Source organism: Excalfactoria chinensis, chromosome Z, assembly GCF_039878825.1.
Source record: "Excalfactoria chinensis isolate bCotChi1 chromosome Z, bCotChi1.hap2, whole genome shotgun sequence".
Lineage (NCBI taxonomy): Eukaryota > Metazoa > Chordata > Aves > Galliformes > Phasianidae > Excalfactoria > Excalfactoria chinensis.
This window is the reverse complement of record NC_092857.1, coordinates 43,271,408-43,284,087: the sequence shown is the minus strand read 5'-3', so window position 1 is coordinate 43,284,087 and position 12,680 is coordinate 43,271,408. Positions and strand designations below refer to the sequence as shown.

Sequence of the window (12,680 nt, the reverse complement as noted above, 5' to 3'; positions counted from 1 at the left end):
GCATTTGCTTTTTCTGAAAGCACTGTGGCTCTGCACAGCACAGCCAAGTCCTCTTGAAGAGAGCTTCTGCTAAAACAACGGCAGTCTTATAGAAACATATATATATATACATAACATATATATATAACATATTTATATAAAATAAAACCAAAACAACAACAGAAAAGAACCCAGCCACAAAAAGCGCAGGTATGCTAACAGCTTTGGAGATCGGCGGCAGGAGCAGATTTCCCTTTCTTTTTCAGTTGCCGAGGATTATGTCCCGCAGAGCAGAGTGGTGCGAGGAATGCTCAGGGCGGGCACGGAGTGGCGGCGCGCGGGGTCCTTTTCAAGCGTACGGGACCCCAAGAAAAGCCGAATTCTTTCTGGTTGGGGGAGGTGCTCAGTGATGGGGAGAAGGAAGGCAGAGGGCGGGGAAGGCGCGGATCCGCACCGCCCTCCGCGGGGCCCCGCGCAGCGCTCGCCAGCAGCCGCCTCCGCTTCCCAGCGCGCCCCGAGCAGAGGCTCAAACTGAAAGTAAATTTAAAAAACAAACAAACAAAAAATAATAATAATAATAATAATAAAAAAAACCGAAACAACCACACAAACCAAAGCAAACTCCAGCAATAATCTGCAACAAAACAGCCCCCAGCCTAACAGCACAGCGACAGGGGTATCAGGCGGGTGAGTACTACGCTGGGCCGCCCGGGCAGAGGATGCTGGAGCCGAGGGCGAGTGGAGGCCGGGACTGCAGCTCCCGGGCAGCGATGAGGGACGCGACGGGAAGGAACGGGAGGGGAGAGAGTCGCGTGGGGGCTGTCAGGAGGGGCGGCAGGAGGTCCGGTGGGAAGGTTGAGAAGGTGTGGTGAAAAGTTTGGGAGGGCGTGCCGGGGGCTGCCCCGTTGCACAGGACGTCGAGAGGTGTGATGAGGTTTCTAGCGCTGCCCTTAAGTCCTTCGAGATGGCTTGAGATGCGGGAGGTCTGCGCTGCTGCAGCTGGGGACGGACGTGAGCAGGTACAAGAGCCAAGCCTCCTCTGTCTTAGTCCGGGCTGTCAGTATTTCCCTTTCTTAGAACCAAGAAGATCCCTGCATTTGTAACTGGGCGTGGGGAGAGGTGGGCTCTCAGTAAATCATCAGAGCCCTGCTCCAATGCTGTAGGAGCTGAAGTGCTCCCTGTGCGTGGCTGAGCATGTCTTCACTGCTACAGCTGCGGTCACAGTGCAGCTCCTTCCCCTCCCTCCTTTTGCCTCAATTCAGCAGTAGCAGAGGAAGCACCGAAAGAACAGAGCCCAGAAGATCCCACCTGATTTCAAAAGCACTGACCTGGCAGTGGTGCACTTCAGTGCCTGCACAGAACCTTTGAAAGCTACTGTCCCATGCACAGCAGAACTTCCCCAGCATGGCTTCATGTGAGGCTGTATAGAAAAGGCTCCTCTGTTGGTTGATAGGAAGGGATGAACTCTTGTTACAGTGGAAGCAGAATCAGGACCGGCTTCTGTTTCTAGGTGCCTGCTGCACAGAGGTGGGAGGCAGGCTGGAGTAGTGGGACCTATCTCTCTGAAGGAGTTCTAACACTTCAGGAGTGGGGTTGGCATGTAGGGGAAGTTGGTAGGCACACACATGTGAAGGGAATGCAGTCACATATGTCTTCCTGCAGAAGAAATGCCAGGGCTAAATTCCAGAAGGCGCATCACTGTAAGAGAAGTATAACAGTTTACTTTTTAAAGAAAGAGTGTTGTTCTGCTTTCGGAATTCAGAATATCCAAATTTTCAACATATACCTTTCTCCTATACCTTGAGAGAAAACTCTTGACTTTCTTCTGTGGGTTTTTGTTTGTTTGTTTGTTTCTGTTACTGGGATTTGTACTAATTCCAGTTGTCAGGAGCGGGGAATTTTGCTCAGTAACATCCAACATACGGCAAAATGATTTGTGAAAACTGAATAAAGAGTGTCATTAAAGGGGAAAAGTCATTTGAGGACAGGCAGCCTAGCACAGATGTAGGTTGCAGGGGAAAGGAAACTTGTTAAACATTCATGTCTGGATCTGGAGAGAGTTTATGTGCTGTGTAGTTATTTTCTTCATGCATTGGGTGTGATATACTGGGGAACAGAAGGTCTAGAAGAATGTTGTAGTAGTCTCAAAGTCTGACAGTTGTATGCCTCCTCCAGCAGAATTTCTTGGCTTGCCAAGGGATGGGAAATCTTACATGGCTCTCCTGTTGAAAAGCAGCACAGTTTGCCACCTGAAGCTCAGATAAGCATGTCCCCAGAGGGAAGAGCCAACAGTATCTCTCTTTTCTGCCTACATAGTGAGGGAACATGTGAGGCTGCTCTGAGAGGAGGCCAAGCCCAGTCTGAGCAGAGGCAGAGCGCAGTGTGTGAGTGCTGCTTGTGCAGGCTGCTATCTGATTTATCTAAGGGTTGAGCAGGCTCAGATCAGTGTTTGGGCTCCTGCAGAAAGCTGTAGGTAGACAGCAGGTTGGTCACCAAACTCGAGGAGCACTCATGGTTGATGCTGTACTCTTTTTCACCTGTACTCCTTGTGAAGTGGAATAAAGATGGCATGGAACAGCACTGCTGCAAAGGCTGAAGGCTTCAGACATAGAGGTCCTGCTGACACCTCGCTCTGACTGCCCTTGGCACCCTGTGGACCTGACTGCAGCATGGTCAGGATGAGAAGGAAGAGGCTGTGGACATCTTGCATCTGCTTTGCAGCTTTCTTTTTCCTTGTGGTGACACTCCAGGTACAGGGGCAAGGGCAGGGGGGAGTATATATGTGATCATATTAGAAATATGACACAATTCTGGCAGATGAGGGGGATCATTCAAGGCAGTGAACGTTGTGAGAGTAATGTTTGAAGACACTCTGTCAGCAGGATTGACCTGGTGATGCCACCTGACCTCAGTACTAGCATTATGTAGGGAACTCCTTGGCTTTTGGAGGAGTTCCTCAGAAGTGGTGTACCAGGCCACACCATGGTTCACTGCCTCCATTCAGCACTGCCTTCTCAGTCTTCTCAAGGCCATGTGTTTAACATGGTGAGACAGAGGGTTATGGCTGGACCCAGGTCAGTCTGATATGGCAGGCTGATGAGAATCATTTGAGCTCATCAGTAGGCAGTGATCTGAGCAGTCAGCAAGCAGGCCAGGAGGCTTGACTTAGCGTTGGCCATACTTATCACTGGGAAGTCAGTATATGGTCAATAAAAAAAAAAAGAATGGGGAGGAATATTGCAAGGGCTGCTCCAAAGCAAATACCTCCTATTTTGTGATGTTGGCCCATGATGTCAGTGGCAGATATTGGTGGTTCAGCAGTAGAGACTGAACCTTCCCACCAATATCCCATTAAATTTTGCTGCTGCAACAGATGGCAGCAGAGGGGCATTCTGACACAATGGCATCTAACATGGAAGTGCACATGAAGCAATGACGTGTACATTCTTACAGGATTATTTGAGTTATATTACTGCACTTACATCTTACCAAATTCCTTGACAAATAAATCTTAACCCCAGCCAGTATCCTGTCTACTTGCAAATGTGTGAGTATTTTCTGTATTCTCTGTGCAGCTGCATTTTGCACAGCTGATTGTGTGTGTTGTCTCAGCATCCTGTGTTGCACAGAGCCTATTTAGTCTAGTTACAATCAGTGTATTTTACTAGACAGTAACAGTGAATGACACAGCAAATAGTAAAATGAATGCATGCAGTAACACTGTCAGGGAAGATAAATGTTTTCAGCTAACTTAGTATAAACAGTACTCTCCTACCTTCCAATATCCTCCTTCAGAGCCATCCAAAAAGTGGAAGCGCTGTGAGCCAAAGCTGTCTGGTGGGTCTGAGTTCCATCATTCTTGCAGCTGTTCCTGGGGTGGCATTAAGCACTGCTTGTGAAGATGCACACATAAAAATAAGCTCTGCCTGTGAAGATGCACGTGCAAAAAGCCATCCATATGGTAGCAGGAAGGTCATTGCCTTGCTGAGACTAAGGGCAGCTTCTGTGTACCCTATGGGATCACCTGTGGATGCCACTTCTGTTGCTTCACTTTCCCTCAACAGACCTCCCTGCCCTAGGACAGTTGTACCATGGACCATTGTACCTGTAGAAAAGTATTTTCACAAATACTAGGACTACTGAAGCCTGATTTTCAGAGTAGTTCTCTCCCATGGCTGATGGCAGGCACTGCTGGAGGTTTCTTCTATGAGTTGAGGCTCTTTAAGGCTCCTCATAGTTTTTTTGTGTTTTTTTTTTTTTTTTTTTTTTTTTTTTTTTTTTAATCTATAAATGATGGTTTACACTGGCAAATCTTTTACTTCTCTGTGTACAGATTTTTTTTTCCTTTTCCTGGATGTGAAGTTGTAGTTAAGTTTTCTTTAAGATTTATCTGCATCTGATATATTCAGTCATTGATTTAAAAATTAAGAAGCATGGGCATGTGAAGACCTCATTTTGCAGATAATTTCTAGAAGAAACTTACCTACTATACGGCTTATTTTGAGAAAACAGCAGAATTCATGTTGTTCAATTGTGTGTGATGTGGCCGTATCTCAGTACAGAAATTTATTTACTTCCCCTTCCTTACCTATTCAAATTGAAGCTCTCTCTGTTCTGAAGTAAATCACCTTGACAGTGCTTTAGTGAAGTGTTTTCACTTCCTTAGCTGATAGAAATTTTACGGAGGCTTACTTACTACTTGACGCTTGAAACAGAATGTGTCAGGCAAATGTTCTGGCTAACAGCAGTGATGCACTATGATATGTTTGTTTTTTTCTCCTGAAGGTTATCACTGAACTGGGCAATTCGGAGAATAAGGAAGCAGCAGTCTCCAGTTTACACAGTGGCCCACTGAAGCCTGATGAGAGACATGCTTCCCTGCTTAAGAAGAAGGAACTTTACAGTAACTTCAGGACAGAGCCTGTTACAGATCACTATCCCATCCTGCTCTGGTGGTCTCCCCTGACTGGAGAGACAGGGAGACTGGGGCAGTGTGGTGAGGATGTTTGTTTCTTTACTATTAACAAGACCTACCAGCACAGTCAGATGACAAGAGCTTTTTTGTTCTATGGTAAGGAGCTGTTTCTTTCTAAGGCAGAAACTTTCCCTCCTGTCATTTTCTCTTAGATATTCTAGGTGGAAATCAGTGAGGAGAAGAAGGTTTACACAGCTCACTTTGTTAAATTTTGCCTGGTGCTGAATCCATTATCAGAGGTCCAGAGACCTTTGCAAAAGTACTCTGAAAAGAGACCATGCACATCCACGGAATGACTGTTCCCTTGTCTCACGCTACTTTCCAGTCACACATGTGCTCCCTGCTTATGGCAGAAAAGATCTTTTCCATTAGTTGCCAACTCATGAAAAGAGTCTGAGATCAGGCTGTTTTCTTCCAGTCTTCTAGCTTATCACCCCCAGCAGAAGTTCTGCAAGGCCTTTGTTGCACTTGTGCAAGTCTTTTGTCTTAAGATAATACTCTCGCTGGTAACTGTGCAACTGCCCTGGCTCATGTGCCAAGAGATTGCCAGCAGACTGTAAATGGAAAATACTGAAAGAAATGTATTGACTCCACACAGGGAATGGCAGCTAGGGCAGCTTGCTGAGCTTTTCTGGCTCTGCTGCCTCAGAAATTTCCCACTACTTGTAATGTAACAACAAAATGCAGAAGAGGCATCTTCTAAAAGCAGGCTTTATTTTGTTATTTTCCCCTATGCCATAGCAGAGAAATAAAATAACCTTAGGTGGGAAAGTAAAGACAAATAATTTTCTGTGATAGGTAAATTCAGCCCCTTTGTCTGGAAACAAAACAAAACAGACTTCCAAATCTTCATTCACTAGTTCAGGACAAAGATGAGCTGGAAATAGGAGGAGAGGGGGGTCTCTTATGTAGTTGTTAACAGTAAACCAAAAAACTTGTCAGTAATCTTTTAAGAACTTGAAGTAGGTCAGCATTGTCTGCTGATAATATAGTGGTCAAGCATGAAAGCAAATGAATAACAGTGAGGGAATGAGAAGCTGACCCAATTAAAGACATGGAAAGCTAGGTTTGCATCACATGAAAGTTGTGAAGTCTGGTATTTCTGGTCTCTGGCAGAGATTTTGTTTGCCTGCTTCAGCATTAAAAGAATGATTACTGTTCACTTTCAGCCAGTGATGATTTATTTTAATAGGACATGATCTACTTGCTGATTTTTAAAAGATTATTTTTGCTGGACTAAAGACCTTTCTTGTACTTTTTCTAGTGATGCTCTCTTTGAGCTGTGTATGAAAGCATCAACATAAACAGAAGTGCTACTTGTTTTTAGACTACAATAAACACTCTCACTGTGCCAAAATCTTCAAAGACAAGGGGTTGAAAGTGAAAAATAATGCTGTGTCAATACAGAAAAGCATACCACTCCCCCCCCCCGCCCCCCCCCCCCCCACCCGTTCCTTTGATGCAGTTAACTGTGGGACTTTGAAAAGGGAGATTTTGACATTCCAGAATCTGCAAATGAAAAGCCTACTGAGTGAAAGAAACCTTGAACATCTGCATGCGATTCTAAGATTGGATTAGGTCACAGCTTTACATTCCTCCTAACATTTGTTCAGTGAACTTGTCAAAAAACAAATATTTGACAGAATGAAAAGAACATTATGCAAAATGGGGTGCAGATGTTTTTCAGCAGAACTGCATTGCTAGTAACAGCTGCTTCTACTTGCTGTCCTGGCCTGACAAACCTGTAGGTGTGGAGGATGACTTTGTCAAGTTTTCCCTCTGGATTCTGAGATGTGACAGTCACTTGCTGGATTTTGTCTATATCTTTGGGAGGGATTGCAAACCTTGCCTTTTCAACATGACATACTCATGGAGTATGCTTGTACCAATGCTGTTGCTCCTGCGAAAAACTGTATCAGCAGTAGAGGGAGATGCCCAGCTTTTCTTTGCTGGAGAGTTGGGTCTTTGGAATATGAACTGTGAGTGAAAGATGTCTCCAAAGACATAGAACTCCTCTTGAGAGCATCTCTTATTTTCTCTTGCACTTTATCACGTATCTGAGATTTCCTAATAGTTTAAAAGTTGAAATTGCTTGTCATTGCAATCTTGCTATGCTTTCTTTATCCCTTCATAGGCTCATTCATTTCCTATATTTCACAAGGTGGGTAACATAATGATGTTATCATCTCTCTAATGCTCAAAAACTTTTTGTCTGCTTTCAGGATTGAGACTGGCTAAGTGTTCTACTAGAATCAGTCATTTTGGAGTGATTTTATTTACTGCGCATTTTTCTTTCAGTTTCTCTTTGGCTAATTTCATTTTTGTTTAATAAGTTTTGACATGGTACCCTTTTATCTTCATGTCATCCTCTTTCTGATGTAATTCTTTCCCTTTCCTCTGCAGTGAATTTTCCTTCTCCCTCACCTTTGCAAGAGAAAGAACTGAGAAAAGATAAAGAACATTTCACTATGCACTGCTGCTTCTCTTCTGGGCTTCAGTTAGAACAGTGTGTTTTCACTGTATGAATAACTGTGAGAACTTGATTAATTCTAATATTTCTTCCTTATTTCATCATTACTGCACATTTAAAAAAACAAACAAACAAAAATACAGAGGAAATGAATAGCTCTTTTTTGGTGCATGGCATAGCACTTCACCTTTTTAGCGTCTGGGCTTGGGACCACCTTTCAGTGGAAAACAAAGTCAAATACTTGGTAGCCTTAAAGCAAAACCAACCCAAAACAAAGAAAAACCCAATGCTCTTTTAAAGGTCTTGCACTATAGGAGGTTTTTATCTTCTTGCCACCTATTATCAGACCTGCTTTAGCGAGGTCTTCTGTTGATTTTATAAGGTCACTCTTGGAGTCATCTTAGCAGTCTTACACAGTCACAGAGATCCTTGGAAAAGGTCATGAGTGTGCTAGGGGTAGTAGAGTGTTAGGTATGAAGAAAGGGGATTTGTTTTGTCCTCAAAATCAGCTGTTACCTTTGTTTTGGTTTACACTGCCTTGCTTAGCAGTACAGGTTAAAAGTTTTGGATGGCCAGTGCTGGTACTTTAGTCAAAACCAGATATAACTGTAAGATGGTGAGGAAATTGTCTTGGCAGACATTCATCAGCCTTGCATTTATCTTGGAGAAAGGCTAGTTGCATGGATGTGCAACTGAAGGGAGAGAAAAGTTGGGATTCATGATTTGATACTTTGAATTCAGTTTTGCACAGACCAGCCCTTGAGAAAATGTTTATAGGTTTGACCTGAAGCTCTCACCCTAACTTGTCTGGGAGTCTCACTGTTCTTCCAGTGAGGTGTGAGCAGATGTAGTGGTCTGCTTTTTTGAGTTTAGGTTTGACTCTTCCTCTAATCCTGACATTAGATTGAGTCTTCTGCCAGAGGTTATTCCCTCATGTGTCTGGTAGTCAGCTGTGAAATATCATCTGCTAGTTTTCTCTGTGATAAACCAAGTAGATTGCCTTCCAAAATCTGTAATACAATGTCTTTCCAGCACATCAGGTTATTCTTACAAACCATGTCCAATGTTTACAGTGAGGGTCACGGAGCACTGGAACAGGCTGCCCAGGGAGGTGGTGGAGTCTCCTTCTCTGGAGATATTCAAGACCCACCTGGATGCCTACCTGTGTGACGTGGTGTAGGGAGCCTGCTTTGGCAGGGGGGTTTGACTTGATGATCTCTAGAGGTCCCTTCCAACCCCTATAATTCTGTGATTCTGTGATCTTTTTTATTTTGGTACTAGAACCAAATCCATCCCTGTAGTGACCATTTCCCTTTCATCTTAGATAGAGGCAATACCATCTGTTCCCCCATTTGCATAGACAGAGAATTATTAAGCATCTTATTAGTCTCCCTTCCATGCAGTAAAATGTGAAATTTAGTGTGGCTTTGAAATGAGAGGCTTTTAAACTAATATGACTTGAAAGTAAACCACTTCTAATGTTAACTACTGATCCCTAGACTCTAGATTCTTCTGCTGCCAAATTTACTTCTTTCTGTCATAACACTCCTCTGTCATTGCATGAAGCGCTCTCTTGGTGGTGCTGCTTTATAATCTCATAAATACAATGTTATGGCTGATGTTAAGTGAAAACTGGATTTCTATGTACTGTCCTTCCGTGTGACATGATAGAGAAAGGCCAGACTAAACACCATTTTCTTTTGTCTAGGGACTGACTTCAGTATAGACAGCCTACCCCTTCCTCGAAAAGACCATCATGATTGGGCTCTTTTCCATGAGGAATCACCAAAAAACAACTACAAGCTTTTCCATGGACCAGCTGTCACCTTATTCAACCACACTGCAACTTTCAGCCGTCATTCTCACCTACCGCTGACAACTCAGTACCTTCAGAGTGTAGAGGTCCTCAGGTCCTTGAGACATATGATCCCAGTGCAGATGAAGAACAGCCTGAGGAAACGGCTTGCACCACTTGTGTACGTGCAGTCTGACTGCAATGCTCCTTCTGACCGGGACAGCTATGTACGTGAGTTGATGTGTCACATTGAAGTAGACTCTTATGGAGAATGTTTGCATAACAGAGACCTTCCTCAGCATCTCAGAAATCCATCTGCCATGGATGACGGGAACTTCTATAAAATACTGGCGCAGTACAAGTTCATTCTTGCTTTTGAAAATGCTATCTGTGAAGATTATATCACTGAAAAACTCTGGCGGCCTCTGATGCTGGGAGTGGTACCTGTGTACTTTGGTTCTCCCAGCATTACAGACTGGCTTCCCAGCAACAAGAGTGCAATCTTGGTATCTAGTTTTTCACACCCTCGAGAGCTGGCCCACTATATCAAAATGTTGGATCAAAATGACCAGGAGTATGAAGCCTACCTGGAATGGAAACTGAAAGGAGACATTTCCAATCCAAGACTGCTTACAGCAATGAAGGATCGCAAATGGGGAGTGCAAAATATCACTCAGGACAATTACATTGACACATTTGAGTGCATGGTGTGTAACAGAGTGTGGGAAAACATCAAAAGAGAAGAAAAGGTACTTGTGACTTTATAATGATACTAGGTTCGGATTTCCCCTAGGAAGTTTGATTATCAGTTTTACGGCTAGCCTATGATCATTGGTATTGCAGTGTCATTGAGTCGTATGTCCTTATGTCAAAAAGTGTTAGCAGAAGATGTGAGTGCTTGGCCAGGGCACCTTTTCATCATTTTTTAAAGCTGTTAATGAGCACAGTTCTTAGAATAGATGAAAAAACTTTTTGTGCCCAGTAATGGAGCTGGTTAGCGTCTATAGTGCCCTACAGCATTCTTATACTCAGTAGGCCAAATATGTGACGGTGACAATCTGAGTTGTATGGTAACTAGTCAGCTAGGAGGGGAGAGATGAAGAAAGCATGTGAAGTTATTACAGGTGAACTGAAATGGGCAGTGCTAACTAGCAAGCTTTACATTTAACAAGACTTTCCTGGCTGAATCTAGTGTAAGTCTATGCAGACATCCAATCTTTATGCATGAAATACAAATATGGAAAGGTATAAAATGGATGAAATGCAGGATTCCTTTCCCATGCTTTGATGGCTCTGCAGTGAAGCAGACTATGGAGACCAGTCTGCTCTCCTGATCAGATTTGTAACTTGCTCTTCATTTCTGCTTAAAAAAAAATCTCACAAAATGTGTGCATATTTAGGATGCAAATTAATTATAAAGATGAAAGTAGAGCTCATTGTCTTGGGATTTGAAGTTTGCTTAGCTATGCTGCTTGTTTGCAACCAGACTTGATCTGATACTCTGGCTCTTGTCAGATTAATTTGCCCTTATTCTGGGCACCTCAGGGAGAATTTCCACTCAGGGCATGGCTAGGGGCTGTGGTGGAAGGCTGAATGTCACTGACATGCTTTAAAAACTTACTAATGGCAGAGAACCTTTCTGCTTTGTCTGCCAGGGTCCTTGAATAACCCATTTCTTTCATTTCTCTGCATTGCCAGGGATGGTTGCCCCAGAGGTGGAGTGCTCAGGTTAACCATCTGAACTGCCCCAAACCTGAGGCTTTCTGGTTCTCCTCTTCAAATCCCAGCAAGACCTCCCTCCAAGAGATGTGGATAGCAAGTTTTGAGCAGTCCAAGAAGGAAGCCTGGGCGCTGAGGCAGCTGGTGGAAAGGAACAGGAATTTTACAGCTCAAGAATTTTGGATGCTTGTATTCAAAGAATAAATACAACAACTGTAAAACACAGTGAACTCCCCAGAGAAATCTATGGATATTATTTTATTTTGAAGGTTGCCTTGTCGTATGTAGGACTGGAAATAGGCATGAAAGACTGACTTTAGTATGTTCAGTGCTCAGCAAGTATAAGGCACTAAGGAATAGAACCACACTCCTGGATGGTAGGTGTGCATGTGTATGTATTGTCATTAGCTCAAATATCTGAGCATTATAGCACAAGTTCATCAGGGTTCTTAGGACCCAATGTCAATCACATAGCTAGTCCCTGTGAAGCAAATGGATCTCTCCCTGTCTTTGGATACATGCCTATTGATAGCCCCAGGACTCCTTTCTTTCCCAGTCCAGGATCCTCCTTTGCTGTACTGATATCCACAGGCAGGAGAACAGCTGACATCATTACACTGGTACAGCTTGTGTGCTGCTTTGGATGTAGGGAAAAAATTGGGACTGTATCCCTAGCTAGTTTATTATCAATTTCCCTGGCATCAGCAGATTTGGCAGGGACTTGGCGGGCTTTGTGTCCTGACACTGAATGCCAATGTAAAGTGCATTAGTACTTGGCACAGGAAAGCACCATCTGTTAGTGTCCAGGGACAGATTGAATGAAAAACGTGCTGGCTCAGATTTACCCACCATCTTCTGCTAAAATAAGCAGAGCACATAAATGTCTCCACTCCACAGAAATAGAGCTGGCCTCAATCTCACTTGCCTTCTTGCCTTTCTGATGATGGAATAATTTTTTATAATATATAAACATGGAATTGTATGCTTGAAAGATCAGGAATAAAACTGAGAGTCAGTTGGTGCTGAAAAGTCTTCAGAAAGCTCAAGAAAACAGCTTAAGCAAACTGCTTACCTGTTCTAGCACGGAAGACCCGAATAATATAAGTTGCTCCAAAAGTAATGCTTCCCATTAATGGCTGTAATGACAAGTAATGACCTCCTATTGTAGTTTCCTCCATGGAAACTACAAGAGATACAAAAAGCACAATAGAAGTATTTGATAAAGCAAATTCTCAGCTACAAAACACTATTTTTCAGTGTACTCACCCCTATTAGCTATGCATTGTTGCCAGCAATGAATAAAAGCCTGCATGCTGTGCTCATTAAAATCTGCACCAGCGGAGGTGAGATACAGTGAGATATGGAGCTATGAGATATGGTTTAGTGGCTTGTGGTAGCAACAGAAATGGGAGGATGGTTGGACTAGATGATCTTGTAGGTCCTTTCCAACATTGTGATTCTATAATTCTATGATTCTAGGTGACCCACTGTCACTGTTGCCACTCTTGAAATACACCAACCACCACCTCACTGTGCTCAAACCCACTGTTTGGTCTCCATAAGTGTTCACCAGGAATCGATGAATGTCAATGAGTACCATTTTTTCCACATGGAGGAATTAAATTCCATACGTTTGCTTCATCTGCACTTCCACATCAGAAGCCATTCACTCAGACTGCCCCTCCACTGCCATCTGTTACAGGGGATATTGGTGGGAAGGTTCAACCTGTACTGCCATACCA

General features: G+C 43.5%; 1 protein-coding gene across 1 annotated transcript; it reads left to right on the top strand.

Moving 5' to 3' along the window:
- The first annotated feature begins 434 nt into the window (after nt 1-434).
- Nucleotides 435-12,476, top strand: FUT10 (fucosyltransferase 10). Its single transcript, XM_072359958.1, has 5 exons — nt 435-666; nt 2,534-2,729; nt 4,765-5,050; nt 9,133-9,968; nt 10,918-12,476. Exons 2-5 carry the CDS (start codon nt 2,649-2,651, stop codon nt 11,140-11,142), a joined length of 1,428 nt encoding a protein of 475 aa, XP_072216059.1. The 5' UTR covers nt 435-666; nt 2,534-2,648; the 3' UTR covers nt 11,143-12,476.
- Nucleotides 12,477-12,680: the final 204 nt, after the last annotated feature.